At 42.1% G+C, this 20,792-nt stretch overlaps 2 protein-coding genes across 2 annotated transcripts in view; one reads left to right on the forward strand and one right to left on the reverse strand.

Moving 5' to 3' along the window:
* The window catches only part of rbfox3a (RNA binding fox-1 homolog 3a), a 1,786,123-nt gene that overhangs the window by 1,711,035 nt on the left and 54,296 nt on the right, over positions 1-20,792 (forward strand). The gene's annotated exons all lie outside the window — the stretch shown is intronic.
* engase (endo-beta-N-acetylglucosaminidase) overlaps positions 1-20,792 on the reverse strand; it is a 61,884-nt gene that overhangs the window by 18,992 nt on the left and 22,100 nt on the right. The window contains exons 7-10 of the mRNA XM_043714672.1: positions 18,686-18,851; positions 16,430-16,533; positions 13,196-13,304; positions 531-718 (exon numbers count right to left, since the gene is read on the reverse strand). Coding sequence (XP_043570607.1) covers positions 531-718; positions 13,196-13,304; positions 16,430-16,533; positions 18,686-18,851 — 567 coding nt within the window. The remainder of the gene's footprint in view (positions 1-530; positions 719-13,195; positions 13,305-16,429; positions 16,534-18,685; positions 18,852-20,792) is intronic.

Genomic DNA, 20,792 nt, shown 5'->3' on the forward strand with positions numbered 1-20,792 from the left:
TTCCTGCAGATGAAGTCGGCAGGAGCATCGGTGGTCACCCCTACCTCAAACATCCTGCAGGAGGAACATTCCACTGCCTGCGCTGCCATAACTCTACACTTAGTCTCCAAAACAAGAACACTGAGTAGCTTACCTGTGGACTTTAAAGTTAGGTTAGAGGAGGAGGATGGGAGGGAGACCCTACTTTGTAGGGCCTGGGGTCCAGAACACACCCACTCAAATATCAATCACTTACCTTCCCGAACAGCTCTGCGCTCCAACTTCACTTCCGCCCAGCTCGCGCCGCTCTCTGCTGGGAAAAGACCGTTGGCGTCGAATTAAGTTCTTAAATATAAATCACTTACCTTCCCGACCAGCTCTGCGCTCCAACTTCACTTCCGCCCAGCTCGCGCCGCTCTCTGCTGTTTTAAAAGCCATGAAAACTTTGGGATGGCACTGGGATCCCAAAGGTGTTCCATAGAAAAAAATCTCTTAATTGGGAGAAGTGGTAAATAATGAAGAATATTAGAAATATTTATACATGCACTAACCTCACAGACACACTTGATCTGCTGGCAGGGATTAGCCCTTTAACCACAAGACAGCATCCTCCATTCCAGGCATCCTTTGAACACCCATGGGTCTTCACACAGCCATTGGCCGGATCCAGCTGCTGATCCACAAACAGAGGCTGAATTTCCTGTGCACTAAGATTAAGCCAACTTCCAGCAACCTCCACCTGCAGGAAGCAACACCACAGTGCTGGTAAATGACTGAAGCAAGATACAAAAATAGTGAAGTCTACTGGCAGGCAATGTGAAATGGGAATCAGTAGACAATTTAGATTCTGATTTTTATTGATGGTACTCAAAATAAAAATATTATTACCAGTATTGATTTTCTGCATTTTTAATCTCAGTGGATTAATTAATCGTTCAAACAACTAATCTAAAATACCAACAGCCTGGCATCATAATCAAATATTTCCAAGAATATATCCATGATACATGTCAAATTAAGAGCAAAACTGTTTTTAGGTAGCGCCTCTTATCGGTTCAGGATACCCTAATGGACTTTAAAGTCAATATAAAATGTAATTCTCCAAGTCTCCTTTATGTTTGCAAGTTACAAGTAACATTCGTGTATATAAGTGCCAGGCAATTACCATCTTCAACAAGAGAATTTAACCATTGTCCCTTGACATTCAATGGCATTGCCATTTGCTGAATTCCCTACTATCAACCTCCTGGGATTACCACGGACCAGAAACTGATCTGAGTAGCTGTAAATACTATAGCAACTACAGCTGGTCAGAGGCTAGGAACCTTCAAGCTTCAGCCTCCCCAAAACGTATCCATCATCTACAAGGCACAAGTCAGGAATGTAATGGAACACTGCCCACTTAAACAAATGGGTGCAGCTCCAACAACACTCAAGAAGTTTGACACCATCCAGAAAAAGCAGCCCACTTGATTGGCACCACATCAATAAGCATCCACTCCCTCCACCATCAACACTCAGTAGCAGTAGTGTATACCATTTACAAGATGCACTGCAGAAAATCACCAAGGCTCCTTAAACAGCTCTATCCAAGCCCGTGACTATTACCATCTAGAAGGACAAGGGACAGCAGTACAGAACAACTTGACCACCTTCAAGTTCCTCTTCAAGCCACTCAGCATTCCAACTTGGGAATATATCACGTCTTTTCACTGTCACTGGGTCAAAATCCTGAAACTCTGTCCCTAATGGCATTGTGTGGTACCCACACAGATAGCCTGCAGTGGTATTTCAAGGCAGCTCACTACACCTTCTCAAAGGCAACTAAGCACAAGCAATAAACGATGACCCAGCTAGTAACACCCACACTTCATTATGACCACTCACTGTTGTAATGTAAGAACAATGGCATCAAGTATTCTGGGCTGAGCAAAGCAGCAGCAGCAATTGCATCCAGGAGCAGACAGTTTTAGTAATATTACAGAGGGGTAAACATTGGCCGTGATATGAGGCAGCGGTGCATTGCACTTCTTTTGAAACAATGCCGTAAGATCATTTAAAATCTCTTGAGAGGGCAGATGGGTCTCGCCTTCATGTTTCATAATTCCTGCAGGAAGTACTGTGCTGAGTGTGTCAGCCCCGATTACAGTACTCATGCCTCTGGAGTGAATCTTCAATCCACAACCTTCTACCTGAGAAAGTGAGAGTGCTACTGCTGAGTGTACACTGTAGATGCTTAAAGGCTCTTCTTCTTGCATATTATTGTCTGAAGGTCAAACTGGACCATGAACTGAGCAGTTCCGCTACATCAAAGATCAGAGACATGAAGACTTGGAGAAGTGGTTATGCTACATCTGTATGTTTACTTTTACAGCTATTAAAACACTCAAGATATCATTGTAACTTGTAACATTGTAAATGCCACTACATTTTTGCAAGTGTCCAAGAATGAATGTACAATATGTATAAAAAATGATACGCAGCAAGGATTGACTATGAGCTTGTAATCTAATCAAAGGCTGCAATGCTTTGGACTGATCCTTTATTATGTTATCTAAACACAGATTTGATTATGTCTTTTATAAGGCTCCATATTATTTGTGGCAATATAGATGGAAATTTCAGATCATTACATTAGAAAGTCTTAATGTGCTTGGCTGTGGCTCTGTCTGCAGATTACTTTTAATATGTTCTATGATTTGGTGCTTTTGCATAGTTAATGCAAGACTTTCCAAAAAATAGAGACATTGAAAATTGTAGCATTTGTTGGCAAGACTTTGTGATTGATGAGGTTTATTTTAGAAATGAAATATTTTTACTTGAACATTTTGACAAGTACCATTGTACTGTGGCTCAGCTTAGATGTTATTTGCAGTCTGCTCACAATGAGCCATAGTGGCCAAGTCCAAGTCAGAGTCAGCAGATTCCTTTTATTGTAAAATATTCAACCATGAATATTCAGAGTTGAGAGTGTGGTGCTGGAAAAGCACAGCAGGTCAGGCAGCATCCGAGGAGCAGGAGAATCGATGTTTCAGGCATGAGCCCTTCATCAGGAAGGTGGCTATTCAGAAATTAGGCCATTCAGCCTATCGAGTCTGCTCATGGGTGATAGGTTTCTCAACCCTATTCTCCCGCCTTCTCTCCATAACACTTGATCACGCTGATACTCGATAATCTATGTATCTTAGTCTTAAATTCCTGATGAAGGGCTCATGCTCAAAATGTCAATTCTCCTGCTCCTCGGATGCTGCCTGACCTGTTGTACTTTTCCAACACCACACTCTCGATTCTGATCTCCAGCACCTGCAGTCCTCACTTTCTCCCAACACAAATATTCAACCTCACCCAGGGCAGTGCATAGCTACGCACTAAATTGGTTAGACCACACCAGCAGTAATGTGTGCAGTTTTGGTCTTCTAATACCTTTAGTTCCATTGAGGGAGTGCAATGAAGGTTCAGCAGATGTGTTCCCAGGATGGCAGAACTATCCTATGAAGAGAATTTGGGCAAACTGGACCTGTATTCTCTCGAGAATGAGAGGTGATCTCATTGAAAGCTACATAATACTTAAAAGGGTAGGTGCAGGTAAAATTTTCCTCTGTCTTGGGAATTAAAATGAGAGGGATACAATGGTCAAGAAAGCACAACAACTCCACTATTTCCATAAGACCATAAGACATAGGAGTGGAAGTAAGGTCATTCAGCCCATCGAGTCCACTCTGCCATTTAATCATGGCTGATGGGTATTTCAACTCAACTTACCCACACTCTCCCCGTAGCCCTTAATTCCTTGCGACACCAAGAATTTATCAGTCTCTGTCTTGAAGACATTTAACGTTCCGGCCTCCACTGCGCTCTGTGACAATGAATTCCACAGGCCCACCACTCTCTGGCCGAAGAAGTGTTTCCTCCTTTCCTTTTTAAATTGACACCCTCTAATTCTAAGGCTGTGCCCACGGGTCCTAGTCTCCCCGCCTGACGGAAACAACTTCCCAGTGTCCACCCTTTTAAGCCAGACATTATCTTATAAGTTTCTATTAGATCTCCCTTCAACCTTCTAAACTCTAATGAATACAATCCCAGGATCCTCAGCCGTTTATCGTATGTTAGGCCTACCATTCCAGGGATAATCTGTGTGAATCTCCGCTAGACATGCTCCAGTGCCAGTATGTCCTTCCTGAGGTGTGGAGCCCAAATTGGATACAGTATTCCAAATGGGGCCTAACTAAAACTTTATAAATTCTCAGAAGCACATTGCTGCTTATATATTCCAACCCTCTTGAGATAAATGGCAATGTTACATTCGCTTTCTTAATCATGGACTCAACCTGCAAGCTAACCTTTAGAGAATCCTGGATTAGCACTCCCAGATCTTTTGTATTTTGGCTTTAAGAATTTTCTCACTGTTTAGAAATAGTCCATGCCTGTGTTCTTTTTTCCAAAATGCAAGGCCTTGTATTTGCTAATGTTAAATTTCATCAGCCATTTCCTGGACCACTCTCCTAAATTGTCTAATTTTTTTCTGCAGCCTCCCCACCTCCTCAGTACTACCTGCCTGTCCACCTAACTTTGTATCATCGGCAAACTTCGCCAGAATGCCCCCAGTCCCTTCATCCAGATCATTAATATATACAAGTGAACAGCTGCAGCCCCAACACTGAACCCTGTGGGACACCACTTGTCACCAGCTGCCATTCCGAAAAAGAACCTTTTATCCCAACTCTCTGCCTTCTGTCAGACAGCCAATCCTCAATCCATGCCTGTAGCTCACCTTGAACACCATGGGCCTTCGCCTTAATCAGCAGCCTCCTGTGAGGCACCTTATCAAAGACCTTTTGGAAGTCTAGGTAGATAACATCCACTGGGTTTCCCTGGTCTAACCTACTTGTTACCTCTTCAAAGAATTCAAACAGGTTTGTCACGCACGACCATCCCTTACTAAATCAGAATGGTGTGTCGCTTCTCTGGTGCCAGGATCAAGGATGTCTCAGAGAGGGTACAGAAAGTTCTTAAGGGGAGAGAGGCCAGCAAGAGGTCACTGTGCACAATGGAAACAACGACATAGGAAGGGAAAAGGTTGAGATTCTGAAGGGAGATTACAGAGAGTTTGCCAGGAATTTAAAAAGAAGATCCCTCGAGAGTAGTAATATCTGGATTACCGCTGAAAATGTGTTGCTGGAAAAGCACAGCAGGTCAGGCAGCATCCAGGGAACAGGAGAATCGACGTTTCGGGCATAAGCCCTTCTTCCTGAAGAAGGGCTTATGCCCGAAACGTCGATTCTCCCGTTCCCTGGATGCTGCCTGACCTGCTGCGCTTTTCCGCCAACACATTTTCAGCTCTGATCTCCAGCATCTGCAGTCCTCACTTTCTCCTCAAAGATATCTAGATTACTCCCAGTGCTACTAGCTAGTGAGGGCAGGAATAGGAGGATAGAGCAGATGAATGTGTGGCTGAGAAATTGGTGTATGGGAGAAGGATTCACATTTTTGGATCATTGGAATCTCTTTTGGGGTAGAAATAACCTGTACAAGAAGGATGGATTGCACCTAAATTGGAAGGGGACTAATATACTGGCGGGGAGATTTGCTAGAGCTGCTCGGGAGGATTTAAACTAGTAAGGTGGGGTGGACCCAGGGAGATAGTGAGGAAAGAGATCAATCTGAGACTGGTACAGTTGAGAACAAAAGTGAGTCAAACAGTCAGGGCAGGCAGGGTCAAAACAGAGAACAAGGTAGGACTGATAAATTCAACTGCATTTATTTCAACGTAAGAGGCCTAACAGGGAAGGCTGATGAACTCAGGGCATGGTTAAGAACATGGGACTGGGATATCATAGTAATTACAGAAACATGGCTCAGGGATGGACAGGTCTAGCAGCTTAATGTTCCAGGATACAAATGCTACAGGCAGGACAGAAAGGTGGAGGGTGGGGAGGTGCAAGAGAGGAGGGGGTGTGGCGTTTTTGATAAGGGATAGCATTACAGCTGTACTGAGGGAGGGTATTCCCGGAAATACATCCAGGGAAGTTATTTGGGTGGAACTGAGAAATAAGAAAGGGATGATCACATTATTGGGATTGTATTAGAGACCCCCCAATAGTCAGAGGGAAATTGAGAAACAAATTTGTGAGGATGTGTCACTTATCTGTATGAATAATAGGGTAGTTATGGTAGGGGATTTTAATTTTCCAAACATAGACTGGGGCTATGGAGAGGAATCTGTTGAGTGTGTACAAGAAAATTTTCTGAATCAATCTGTGGATGTACCTACTAGAGAAGATGCAAACCTTGACCTACTCTTAGGAAGTAAAGCAGGGCAGGTGACTGAGGTGTCAATGGGGGAGCACTTTAGGGCCAGCGACCATAATTCTATTAGATTTAAAATAGTGATGGAAAACGATTGACCAGGGAAGGCTGGTAGGTATAGGGAATGCTGGATGATGAAAGAAATTGAGGATTTGATTAAGAAAACAAAGGAAGCATATGTCAGTTATAGACAGGAGAGATCGAGTGAATCCTAAGAAGAGTATAAAAGCAGTAGGGGTCTACTTAAGAGAAAAATTCTCTCTCATGCTCCTGTAATTACCTCTATGTAACTGTAACACCATTACATCTGATTTTTCCTCCTCTCTTTCAAACTGTAGACTGAACTCTACCATATTATGATCACTGCTTCCTAAGTGTTCCCTTACTTTAAAATCTTTTATAAAGTCTGGCTCATTACATAGCACTTAGTCCTGAATAGCCTGCTCCCTTGTGGGCTCCATCACAAGCTGTTCCAAAAAGCCATCCTGTAAGCATTCCATGAATTCCCTTTCTTTGGATTGACCAACTACATTATTCACCCAGTCCACCTGCATATTGAAGTCCCCCATGATCACCATGACCTTGCCTTTCTGACATGCTGTGTCTATTTCCTGGTACATCTTGTACCCGTGGTCCTGACTATTGTTAGGAGGTCTGTACATAACTTCCTCAACAAGCTAAGGAAATTCAGCATGTCCACAAAGACTCCAGCAATTTTTATAGATGCGCCTTAGAAAGCATCCTATCTGGATACATCTCAGCATGGTTTGGCAACTGCTCTTCCCAAGACCATAAGAAACTACAGAGAATTATGAACAGAGCCCAGTCCATCACACAAACCAGCCTCATATCCATTGATTCCATCTATACTTCCTGCTGCCTCAGGAATGCAACTAACATAATCAAAGACACCCCCCACCCGTCATGTTCTCTTCAACCCTCTTCCATCAGGCAGAAGATATGATAGTTTGAATACATGTACAAACAGGTTCAAGAACAGCTTCTTCCCCTCTATAATCAGACTTTTGAATGAACGTCTCAGATGTTAATCGTGATGACTCTCTCTCCACCTTCTCTGTAGCTGTAACACTGTATTCTCCACTCTGTTCTGCTATCCTCATGCATCTTGTAAGGTACAATCTACCTGTAAAGCATGCAAAACAACACTTTTCACTGTATCTCGATGCACATACGGATTGCACCTAAATTGGAAGGGGACTAATATATTGGCAGGGAGATTTGCTAGAGCTGCTTGGGAGGAGTTAAACTAGTAAGGTGGGGCGGGGGGGGGGGGAAAGGGATCAATCTGAGACTGGTACAGTTAAGAACAGAAGCGAGTCAAACAGTCAGGGCAGGCAGGGACAAGGTAGGACTGATAAATCAAATTGCATTTATTTAAATGCAAGGGGCCTAACAGGGAAGGCAGATGAACTTAGGGCACGGTTAGGAACAGGGAATTGGGATATCATAGCAATTACAGAAACATGGCTCAGGGATGGGCAGGACTGGCAGTTTAATGTTCCAGGATACAAATGTTACAGGAAGGATAGAAAGGGAGGCAAGAGAGGAGGAGGTGTGGCATTTTTGATAAGGTATCGCATTATAGCTGTGCTGAGGGAAGATATTCCCGGAAATACATCCAGGGAAATTATTTGGATGGAACTGAGAAATAAGAAAGGGATGATCACCTTATTGGGATTGTATTATAGACCCCCTAATAGTTAGAGGGAATTGAGAAACAAACTTGTAAGGAGATATCAGCTATCTGTAAGATTAATAGGGTGGTTATGGTGGAGGATTTTAACTTTCCAAACATAGACTGGGACTGCCATAGTGTTAAGGGTCTAGATGGAGAGGAATTTGTACAAGACGATTTTCTGATTCAGTATGTGGATGTACCTACTAGAGAAGGTGCAAAACTTGACCTACTCTTGGGAAAAAAGGGCAGGTGACTGAGGTGTCAGTGGGGGAGCACTTTGGGGCCAGCGACCATAATTGTATTAGTTTCAAAATAGTGATGGATGAGGATTGACCAGATCTAAAAGTTGAGGTTCTAAATTGGAGAAAGGCCAATTTTGATGATATTAGGCAAGAATTTTCGAAAGCTGACTGGGCAGATGTTCGCAGGTAAAGGGACGGCTGGAAAATGGGAAGCCTTCAGAAATGAGATAACGAGAGTCCAGAGAAAGTATATTCCTGTTAGGGTGAAAGGAAAGGCTGGTAGGTATAGGGAATGCTGGATGACTAAAGAAATTGAGGGTTTGGGTAAGAAAAAGAAGGAAGCATATATCAGGTATAGACAGGATAGATCGAGTGAATCCTTAGAACAGTATAAAGGCAGTAGGCGTATACTTAAGAGGGAAATCAGGATAGCAAAAAGGAGACATGAGATAGCTTTGGCAAATAAAGGTAAGGAGAATCCAAAGGGTTTTTACAAATACATTAAGGACAAAAGGGTAACTAGGGAGAGAATATCAGTGAGGTGGCCTTTGTGTGGAGCCGCTGAAAACGGGGGAAGATACTAAACGAGTATTTTGCATCAGTATTTAATGTAGAAAAAGACATGGAAGATATAAAATGTAGGGAAATAGAGAGTGACATTTGAAAACTGTCCATATTACAGAAGAATAAGTGCTGGATGTCTTGAAACACATAAAGGTGGATACATTCCCAAGAACTGATCAGGTGTACCCCAGAACTCTGTGGGAAGCTAGGAAGTGATTGCTGGGCCTCTTGTTGAGATATCTTTATCATTAATAGTCACAGGTGAGGTGCCGGAAAACTGGAGGTTGGCTAACATGGTGCCACTGTTGAAGAAAGGTGGTAAGGACAAGCCAAGGAACTATAGACCAGTGAACCTGACGTTAGTGGTGGGCAAGTTGTTGAAAGGAATTCTGAGGGACAGGATGTACATGTATTTGGAAAGACAAGGACTGATTAGGGGTAATCAACATGGCTTTGTGCGTGGGAAATCATGTCTCACAAACTTCATTCAGTTTTTTGAAGAAGTAACAAAGAGGATTGATGAGAGCAGAGCGGTAGCTGTGATCTATATGGACTTCAGCAAGGCATTCAACAACGTTCCTCATGGGAGACTGGTTAGCAAGGTTAGATCTCATGGAATACAGGGAAAACTAGCCATTTGAATAAAGAACTGGCTCAAAGGTAGAAGACAGAGGGTGGTGGTGGAGGGTTGTTTTTCAGACTGGAGGCCTGTGACCAGTGAAGTGCCACAAGGATCGGTGCTGGTACCTCTACTTTTCATCATTTATATTAATGATTTGGATGCGCGCATAAGCAGTACAGTTAGTAAGTTTGCAGATGACACCAAAATTGGAGGTGCAGTGGACAGTGGAGAAGGTTACCTCAGATTACAACAAGATCTTAATCAGATGGGCCAATGGGCTGAGAAGTGGCAGATGGTGTTTAATTCAAATAAATGTGAGGTGCTGCATTGTGGGAAAGCAAATCTTAGCAGGACTTATACACTCAGTGGTAAGGTCCTAGGGAGTGTTGCTGAACAAAGAGATCTTGGAGGGCAGGTTCATAGCTCCTTGAAAGTAGAGTCACAGGTAGATAGGATAGTGAAGGCGGCATTTGGTATGCTTTCCCTTATTGGTCAGAATATTGAGTACAGGATTTGGGGGGTCATATTGCGGCTGTACAGGACATTGGTTCAGCCACTGCAATCCTGGTCTCTTTCCTATCAGAAAGATGTTGTGAAACTTGAAAGCGTTCAGAAAAGATTTACAAGGATGTTGCCAGGGTTGGAGGATTTGAGCTATAGGGAGAGGCTGAATAGGCTCTTATCGAGGTTTACAAAATTATGAGGGGCATGGATAGGATAAATAGTATTTTCCCTGGGGTGGGGGAGTCCAGAACTAGAAGGCATAGGTTTAGGGAACGATATAAAAGAGACCTAAGGGGCAACTTTTTCCATGCAGAGGGTGGTACATGTATGGAATGAGCTGCCAGAGGAATTGGTGGAGGCTGGTACAATTGCAACATTTAAAAGGCATTTGGATGGGTATATGAATAAGAAGGCTTTAGAGGGATATGGGCCCGGTGCTGGCAGGTGGGACTAGATTGGGTTGGGATATCTGGTCGGTATGGACGGGTTGGACCGAAGGGTCTGTGACTCTATGACATGACAACAATAAATCAAACTCAAACATAATTTAAAAATAAGGGGGATGTTCCTTTGGTTTGACATGAGAAGAAATTATTTTGGAATGTGAACCTTTGGAAGCTCAGTCTTTGAGTGTCTTTAAGGTCAAAATTGATAGATTTCGGATTACCAGTGGTGTACAGGGTTATGGGGATGGAGCGAGTAAAACGCACTTAAGTGTTCAGTCAGCCATGATCGTATTGAATGGTGGGGTAGGCTCAATGGACAGAATGGCCTACTCCTTTTCCTATATTCCTTACTGATGCCTTTTATGTCAAAAAGGTCCAATAAGAATGAGATGAGTTCAAATGCACATGAAAGAACTCTGCTGTCTGGGGCGGCACAATGGCTCAGTGGTAGCACTGCTGCCTCACTGCACCAGGGACCCGGGCTCAACTCCAGCCTCGGGCAACTGTCTGTGTGGAGTTGTGTTTGCGTGAGTTTCCTCCGGATGCTCCGGTTTCCTCCCACAATCCAAAGATGTGCAGGTTAGGTGAATTGGCTATGCTAAATTGCCCATAGTGCTTAGGGATGTTTAAGTTCAGTGCATTAGTTAGGGTAAATGTAGAATAATAGGTTCGGGTAATGGGTCTGTGTGGACTTGTTTGAGATTCATTCTGTGCTAAATGGAGTTTGTAGGAGAGTGCCTTTAATGCTGATTTGTAAACAGTCATTAAGAAATAGATTCACAAATGAATAAGAGATGTATGTCCAATATATTTAAGTGTTATTTACATGGAGTCACAGAACATTTATTTTACATGTGCTTGAATAGACTGGCAAATTTTATGTTTGTGCTGAACTGCAGAATCAAGCAAAACAAACACCACTGCAGCATCAAGAATTCTCTATAAAACACAAAGCGGAGGTGACAGTAACCGTCCTCAAAGTCAAGGCAGCATTTGGTCCAGTACTGGTCAGTAAATGTCCAGGGGAAACCCTTCCAGTAGCTGGTCTCAACAGGATTTATGGAAATGCTCACCAGACGTCAGTCACTGCAGCCTCAGGACATGACTGCAGGAGCTCCTCAGGGAAACATCCTGAGTCAAACTTTTTAAGTTATGTTATAAATGACCTTCTTTCCCTCATAATGTCATGAACTAGGCTGTTCATTGAGGATTCAACTTGTTTAATTCCACTTCTGCAATAATTAAGCAACCTGAGCCAACTTACAACAGAGCCTGAATAAACATAGGCCTGGGACTCAAGTCACTAGTACAAGTGCCAGGTCATGATTATCTATCTCCACATCCCCAATTTTAAAGTCTACTGTTATCAACAAACCTCCTTCCACAAACAAACTGCCATCATTGAATCAAGGAATAAGTGATCCAGCCATATCAATATAGTAGCTAAAAGACCAGGCCAAACACTGCACCCTGTAAAAGGAGGTTCACTTCCTGACTCCTCAGAGCTTCTCCATCATTTACAAGGCTCAAGTCGGGAATGTAATGGTGTATTCAAGATTCATACAGTCATAGAGATGTACAGCATGGAAACAGACCCTTCGGTCCAACCCGTCCATTCCGACCAGATATCCCAACCCAATCTAGTCCCACCTGCCAGCACCCGGCCCATATCCCTACAAACCCTTCCTATTCATATAAATGTCCAAATGCCTTTTAAATGTTGCAATTGTACCAGCCTCCACCACTTCCTCTGGCAGCTCATTCCATACATGTACCACCCTCTACTGGACCTGGATATAATACAATAACATCACAAAGGAAGCTCATCACAAACAGGCTAGAGTTTTTACAGCACAGAAAGAGGCCTTTCGGCCCTATGCTATGGTGTTTCAAGTGTTCATCTGAACAGTTCTTAAATGTCTTGAGGGTCCCTGCCCCTCCCATGCTTTTGGGCAGCAAAAACAAGTTTTCCAGAAAAAGGTTTTCCTCAAAATCTTCTAAACTTCCTGCTCCTTACCTCAAAACTGGGCCCCCTGTTTACTGACCCCTCTACCTAAAGGAAAGGTTTCTCCCGAGCTATCCTGCCTCTGACCCTTCAGAAATTTGTACACCTCAATCAGATCCACTCTCAGCTTCCACCACTCAGAGAAAACAATCCCAGCCACTCTAGTCTCTCTTCACAGCTGAAATTGTGCTAATTGTATAAATAAGATTAGGTGTTTACAAGACGGGGAGGTGCACTCTTCTGCGATAACAGCATGTGTGTATACAACACACTAAAGAGAGAGCAAACATCCGTTCTTGTCCTTTCAGCATTACCACCAAGAAGTGCAAGAGCAACAAGATTATGACCATCCTCCTCAAAATCACAGGCTATCCTGACTAGACTGCAAGCTGCTATTTCTGCAATGTTACTGCACTAACCCCTGGATGTTCCCTGTCTAACAGTATTGTTGAAGTCCTGGAAACACAGGAACTGCACTAGTCCAAGGAGGACCACCATCTTCTCAGGAGCATTGAGGGCAATTGAAATGTACATATACCACCCTCTACTGCACCTGGATGAACTTAATACAATAACATCACAAAGGAAGCTCATCCTAAGGACATATTTTTAAACATAACGAGGAAGGTGAATCAGGGGGATGCTCAGTCCTACCATTGCAGCAATGATGACTTGTTATAAAAATGAATTTGTTCAACATTCTTTTTTTCATGCAATTAAATTCAAAATTAGTTTGCTCCACATAGCCTCCCTCCACATGTCTGCTGCCTGAGTACAGGGAGGGAAGGAGTTAACGTTGTACTGTAAAGTTAGTCAGTCAAGTCCTACCTTTCCATTCCTGTAAAGATTCATTCCAAAGCCCTGACAGAAAGAGGTGGCAAAGGGCAAGCTGCAGATGCTATGACTGGGTAAGTATTCAGTCAACAAGTTCCAGAACCTAGAAAGAGACAGACAGACAACAGATTCCAACACATAACAAATCCTTTCACAAAATGTGATCAATAATGTCAAACTCCCCCCACAACCTAACTTATATTTACATAATCCCTTCAACATGGTAAAACATTCCAAGGCACTTCAAACAAATGTTATCACATGTACAGATATTGGACCAGGCAAAACAGACTTTGAAAGGAAGGGAGAGAGTTGGAACAGAGAAGTAGTTTTGGGAGGAAATCTCAGAGCAGCCCTAATGTCTTCTCTACCTGCAATAACTGCACAGAACACATTCCCATAATGCTTGCTCTTTCACCCACTGTGTCAAATGGAACAATGAAAATTCCATAGCATTTGTGCCATGTTGTTTGACACTTCAGTCACATGGGGTAAATCAGCCATTGACATTTGGTGAATTGATGCTCTCCATTAGGTGCGACATTAGGACCCTGTGGCAATCTATTTGACTGAGAACACACAAGAGTCTACCTGGCCATGTTAAAATTAAATAAAAGGTCCTGCAGGTAGAAGCAATCCTCAATGTTATAAAAATAATCTCCAGTCTAGCTGCATTCAGTTATGCAGTAAAGAGGCCACCATCGATGAAAATGAAATTCTGGCAGTTATTGTATTGCAAATGGATGCTGGGTAATAATTAGCTGCCAGTACTAAAAATATTCTTTGACTGGAACAAAACTAAAACCAGAAAGGGAAATTAGGGATAATATTAGACCCAGGAAAGGACATAAAAATTGGCTAAAAAAAGCAGCACACCTGTAGATTGGAAGTAGTTTAGATTTAGCAAAGAAGGACAAAGGGATTGACTAAGAGAGGGAAAATAGAGTAACATAAAAACTGATTGTAAAAGCTTCGGAGGGTATGTGAAGAGAAAAAGGTTCATGAAGAGAAAAAGGTCAGTGAAGACAAATGTAGGTCCCTTACAGTCAAAAACAGGTTACATTTAAATTGGGAACAAATTGGCAAACCAATAAAATATACATTTTGGTTCTGTATTCATGAAGGAGGACACATAAAATGTCCCAAAATGTTGAGGAACAGAGGGTCTATTGAGAGGAAAGAACCAAATGAAATCAGTACTAGTAGGGAAATGGTGTTGGGAAATTGATGGGATTAAATACTGATAAATCCCTAGAGTCCAATAATCTACATCTCAGAGTATTTCAGGAAGTGGCCGTCGGTGTGGACTTGTTGGGCCGAAGGGCCTGTTTCCACACTGTAATCTAATCTAATCTAAATACTGATAAATCCCTAGAGTCCAATAATCTACATCTCAGAGTATTTCAGGAAGTGGCCGTGGAAATAATGGAAACATTGGTGCCATATTTCAAGATTCTACAGTCTTTGGAACAGTTCCTGTAGATTGTTAGGCTGGCTAATGTAACCCCACTGTTTAAAAAAGAGGATAGAGAGAAAACTGGGAAATATAGAATGGCTAACCTAGTGTCATAGCACAGAAAATGTTGGAGTTCATTTTAAAAGGTTTAAAAGCAGAGCACTTGGCAAATAATGAAAGGATCGGACAGAGAGAGCATGGACTTAAGGAAGGGAAAACATCCTTGATAAATCTACTAAAGTATGAGGATTGTAATTCGAGACATTGATAAGGAGGAGCCGTTGGATGTGGTTTACTTGAGCTTACAGAAGGCACACAACATTGGCATGTATAATTAAAGTGAATGGGCTTGGAAATAGTGGAATGACATAGTTAGGGAACTAGCTGGCAGATAGGAAACAGAGTAGGAATAAATGGGCAGTCAGTGACTAGTGGGTTACCACAGTGATGAGTAATTAGACTCCAGCTATTCACGAGATATATTCATGATTTAGATGAGGGAACGAAATATAATGTCTGTAAGTTTGCAGACAGCACAAAGTTGACTAAGAGAGTGAGATATGAGGAGGATGCAAAGATGCTTCAGTCTGATTGAAACAAGTTGAGCAAGTGAGCAAATGCATGGTAAATGAAGTATAATGTTGTTATATTGGACATCAGAGTGAGAGGATTCAGGAGCAGGAATGTCTTGCTGCAATTGCACAGGGCATTGGTGAGACTATACATAGAGTATTGTGTGCAACTTTGGTCTCCTTATCAAAGGAAGGATGTTCTGATTATGGAGAGAGTGCAACAAAGATTTATTAGACTTACTCCTGGGTAGCAGGACTAACATATGAAGAGATGCTAAATCGGTCCAGATTATACTCACTTGAGTTTAGAAAAATGATCTCATAGAAAGCAATAAAATTCTAACAGGACTAGGCAGTATAAATGCAGGAAGGATGGTCCCAATGACAATCCAGAACCAGGGATCACAGTCTTTGGATACAGGATGGACCATATCAGGAGAAATTTCTTCACCCAGAGAGTAGTGAGCCTTTGGAATTCTCTCCCAGAGAAAAGCAATTGAGGCGAAAACATTGAACATTTAAGAAGGAATGAGATATGGTGGCATGGTAGCTCAGTGGTTAGCACTGCTGCCTCACAGCACCAGGATCCCAGGTTCAATTCCAGTCTCGGACGACTGTCTGTGTGGAGTTTGCACATTCTCCCTGTGTCTGCGTGGGTTTCCTCCGGGTGCTCCGGTTTCCTCCCACAGTCCAAAGATGTGCAGGTCAGGTGAATTGGCCGTGCTAAATTGCTCATAATGTTAGGTGCATTAGTCAGAGGGAAATAGGTCTGGGTGGGTTACTCTTTGGAGGGTCGGTGCGGACTGGTTGGGCCAAAGGGCCTGTTTCCACACGGTAGGGAATCTAATCATTCTTATGGCTAAAGGGATCAAAGAGTGTGCGGTGATAGCTGGAATAAGTTCCCGAGTTGAATGATGAGCCATGATTATAGGATTGAATGGCAAAACAGACTCAAAGGACCAAATCACCTTTCCCCATTCCTACCTTTTACCTTTCTCTGTCCGCAATATCGCTCAGAGCTGCTGTCCGCAATATCGCTCAGCCTCAATGCTATTCTACCCCAGCCCTTAATCCCAGTTCATCTCTGGGACAACATTCACCGCACTTGTTGCACATATTGTGTGTCATATGGTGAACTTGGTGACCTGATCGCCGCAAGTTTGGCAAGCATCAATATTCCATTGGACAATGTTGACTTACTTGTGTTGGTTTTGATGGAAGTTTTCCTTTCCCAAAGTCTCGTAGACCCAGCCAGGAGCAAATATAGCTGCGGAGAAGTTGTACTTGCGGATGAGTTCCAAAGACTGGAATACAATGCAAATTACTTTGAAGTTGTAACAGTAGAAAGAAATTTTGTGGTTAGAAGCTTTCAACAAACGGGATGATTAAATACATTTTTGCAACTTGCGCAAAAATTATCCTTAAGTTTCTGCAAATTATAACAGTGTCAAACAGGGATTTGCAAAAGTTATCAAAATAAGTTGTACTAACAGAGTAGAAATCTTCATTAATATAGAACCTTGCCATTTCTCCAGACATCATGAAGTACTTTATACAGAAGGAATTGATTTGAAATATTGGTCAATAAGCCTGACATTGGCACACTGCAATTTCTCACATACGACTGTGAGATGGTCAGTTAGCCAATTTAATAATTGTAGAGATAACGGAGGAAGAAGGTGGAATAACTACTGGTTTACTTCAAGTCGTATCACATACTCTTTAACATTCACCTGCAATAGGCAGGTAGGCTTTCTATTTAATGCTGCATTGAAGAGCTAATGAGTTCTGAAACTTTTAGTTTTGAGCGCAGGGAATCACTTGCATGATGAACATCAATATCTTTTTACTAAAATTAACTTCCATTTATGTATTACTTTGAACTATTAGAAGATAGTCTGAACGTACTTCAAAGACATAATTACATGTTCCAAAATGCACACAATTGTGTCACAGCTTCTCATATTTAAAATGAAATTGTTCCATGTTCCTGGATTTGTAATTTGCTTGAGTAACATACAGTATACAAAAGAATGACCTACAATTGCCTTTTTCTTAAAAATAATCTGTCTTTGAGCTGCTGTACAGACTTTTATAAAATAACCACAAAAAAAGGCTCTAGTCAATGCAGGAACTGGCAGGAAATCTGATATTCAACCATTAAACAACTTGTGTGGTATCCATACTTGAAGAAGAATTGGTCTAGCACACGCAAACTGGACCTTCAATTCATTCCTTTATTTTCAACTGGACTTATAAGACGCATTGCATTCTGAAACTGATGAAAAGGCATTATCCAGACCAGTGCAAATTGCAGACTATTACCTTTATAATTTACTCTTTGGCCTTAAACTTTTCAGATTTTAGCTTTCATTCAACAGCTGCAAAAACAAATTTCTGGCCAATTCCAAATTCTTGTCTCAGTATTCGAACTTGAAGAATTTAAAAAATGTTTAGCCATGATTTATTACCATCATTTGAGCATGGTCAAAGAACTGTACTGTGAAACCTCATTCGGTCAAATGCACATAGCAGCAGCTGTGAATACAATGAATCAACAACAGAGGGCAGCAAAAGCACTAATATGAAATGCAAATTCCTTTGCAAATGTCAAAGCCCTGTACCAGCAAAGAAGGGAACTCCTTATTCCACTGTGCCACACTTAATTCTTCCTCTTCCTAAAATGTCACCAATTAGATAGTCTGACAAAATTGCTGCAATAAAACCGTAATGGTCCAGAAAATCAAAGTTGTGAACTTTTCAACATAAGTTAGAAATGACTTTTTATTTCTATTCCTTTTTGGATGTGGGCATGGGCATCATTAGCAAGGCCAGCATTTATTGCCCATCCTCATAATTACTATTGAACTAAGTGACTTACTAGGCCATTTCAGTTGGGGGGGGGGGGGGGGGGGGGGGGGTGGTGATGAGAGTGGAGTCACATGTCAACAGGACCAAGGGCTGATTTCCTTCCCACAAGGACTGTAGTAAATCAGATGGGGGATTTACAACAATGTTAGTTGGCATGGTCATTATTAAGCAGAATAACTTTATATTCCAGACTTATTAATTGAATTTAAACCTCACCCCCTGAAATTAATTGAATTTAAACCCCAGCCACATGGGATCTGAACCAGTGTCAGCCTGGGTCACTGGAGTAGTAATTTCACTGGATTCATACAAGACCACTATCTCCCTTTACCAGTCGACTGACAATTTGAGCAACAATATGTTCACTAAGCACAGATCAATATTCATATCTGCAATTCATGCAAATGATAAACAGAATATCCCATTAAAATGACCAAAATACTCAATGTCAGAGATTTGAAGGGTCCATTGAAAAAAATGCAGTCATATAATAAGAGAGAAATAAAGTAAGAGATTTGGGAGGAGGAGTTAAGAACTGCCTTAGGAGCTGTTAATTGTCTGAATTCAGCTCTAAATCAACCTTACCCGATTGGTTGTAAACTCTCCCCCTACGACATCTCCTCGACCAAACACGTCAATTCCAACATAGATATCAGCCTGGCGTCCTTCCATCATCGATGTCATTTGCTGAAGATGTTCCTCCATCCAGTTATAGTTCAGGAAAATGCCATCACAAGAGTCAAAGAATACTCTGCACGAAGGAACGAAAATGTGTGAAGTAACAAAAAAATATTTAGATACTCAAAATAAAAATGTGTGGCTCAAAGTAAAATGAGTCACAACAAGATCACATACTAGCAACATAAAGCAGTGGTCAAACACTCAGGCATTGTTATGCATTTGTGAATAAAATGTTTGAGTTTCACAGACATTTGGTGAAATGTAATCACTTTTGGAAATACTCCATTTAGTCTCATGCTAGATGTTAGCAGAAAGACATGCAATTTATCAAACCAGTCTGATAGCATAATCTTTTACTTCCTATGAATCTGTAAATTATTCTTCTAGCCTACTGTAAGCACTGTGTTCAACATTAATAATAATTTGACCTTTGGTATCATGATCAAAATCTTATCTTTCTAAACTGGCAACACTGGCATGGATGATTGCTTTATGCTACAGACAGTTTCACACTACAGTGCAGATTGCACAGCAGTCTCCAGCAAGCACTTGGAGATTCTCAAACGTGCAGCTATCACTCCAACACCAAAATGGCTCTCAGCCTCAAATCATTACACTTGGACATCAAAGGTTCTAAGTTCTGAATCCTGGAAATCAACTCTCAAAGGTGATTGAGAAATTGAACAAAATCTTGTTCCTATAGCACAATGTGCAGCATTTTAAATGCTAATTTTTTTGAAGTGTAATATTTCCATACTGTGGAAGATCCAAAAAGAAAGCCCAAAAACAATAACAGATGTCATCAAAAAAGACACTGAAGTAAGGACTTTACCCAGAGAAAGTCCCGAAGTGTTTTTCAGTCATAATTTTCCAGATATTTGTAGATCTATGCTTACACTCGCTTGACTGATTTTGAATATAGATTATGGAACAGATACTTCCCTCCACTATATAGTGTTAATCTGTGAAATGTAGTGGCCTCACAAATGATTCAGAATAATTTTAAAGAAAACCACAACAAAGACTTATGATAAATGGGCAAATGATTGGCTACAGTTCATCATAGTTATAAATTTCCAGTTGAAGCTACTAGGTTTCTTTAAACTGCAGTCTTATGGCACATGTACTTTCTACAAAAGCCAAATGATAACAAGATTGTTATAAAAGTAACACTAATATTACGAGGATGTAAACACTTACAGGCAAGATAAAAATAGGCCAGAGTACCCAGAGTATATAGCAAAGCAATCACACCAGAGAAGCAATTCTGGTCTCCCTCCTATGTTGTGAAACTTGAAATGGTTCAGACAGGATTTACAACTGGCACCACCCCCCACCTTTTCCTCCGCTACATCGATGACTGTATCGGCGCTGCCTCGTGCTCCCATGAGGAGGTTGAACAGTTCATCCACTTTACCAACACCTTCCACCCCGACCTCAAATTCACCTGGACCATCTCAGACTCCTCCCTCCTCTTCCTAGACCTTTCCATTCTATCTCGGGCGACCGTATCAACACGGACATTAACTATAAACCGACCGACTCCCACAGCTACCTAGACTACACCTCCTCCCACCCTGCCCCCTGTAAAAACGCCATTCCATATTCCCAATTCCTTCGTCTCCACCGCATCTGCTCCCAGGAGGACCAGTTCCAAAACCGTACAACCCAGATGGCCTCCTTCCTCAAGGATCGCAATTTCCCCCAAGACGTGGTCGACGATGCCCTCCACCAGCATCTCTTCCACTTCCTGCCCCTCCAATTGCCACCAGGACAGAACCCCACTGGTCCTCATCTACCACCCCACCAACCTCCATATACATCGTAACATCCGCCGTCATTTCCACCACCTCCAAACGGACCCCACCACCAGGGATATATTTCCCTCCCCTCCCCTATCAGCGTTCCGAAAAGACCACTCCCTCCCTGACTCCCTCGTCAGGTCCACACCCCACACCAATCCAACCTCCACTCCCGGCACCTTCCCCTGCAACCGCAAGAAATGCAAAAC

The sequence above is a fragment of the Chiloscyllium plagiosum genome, chromosome 24 (assembly GCF_004010195.1).
Source record: "Chiloscyllium plagiosum isolate BGI_BamShark_2017 chromosome 24, ASM401019v2, whole genome shotgun sequence".
NCBI classification, from domain to species: domain Eukaryota; kingdom Metazoa; phylum Chordata; class Chondrichthyes; order Orectolobiformes; family Hemiscylliidae; genus Chiloscyllium; species Chiloscyllium plagiosum.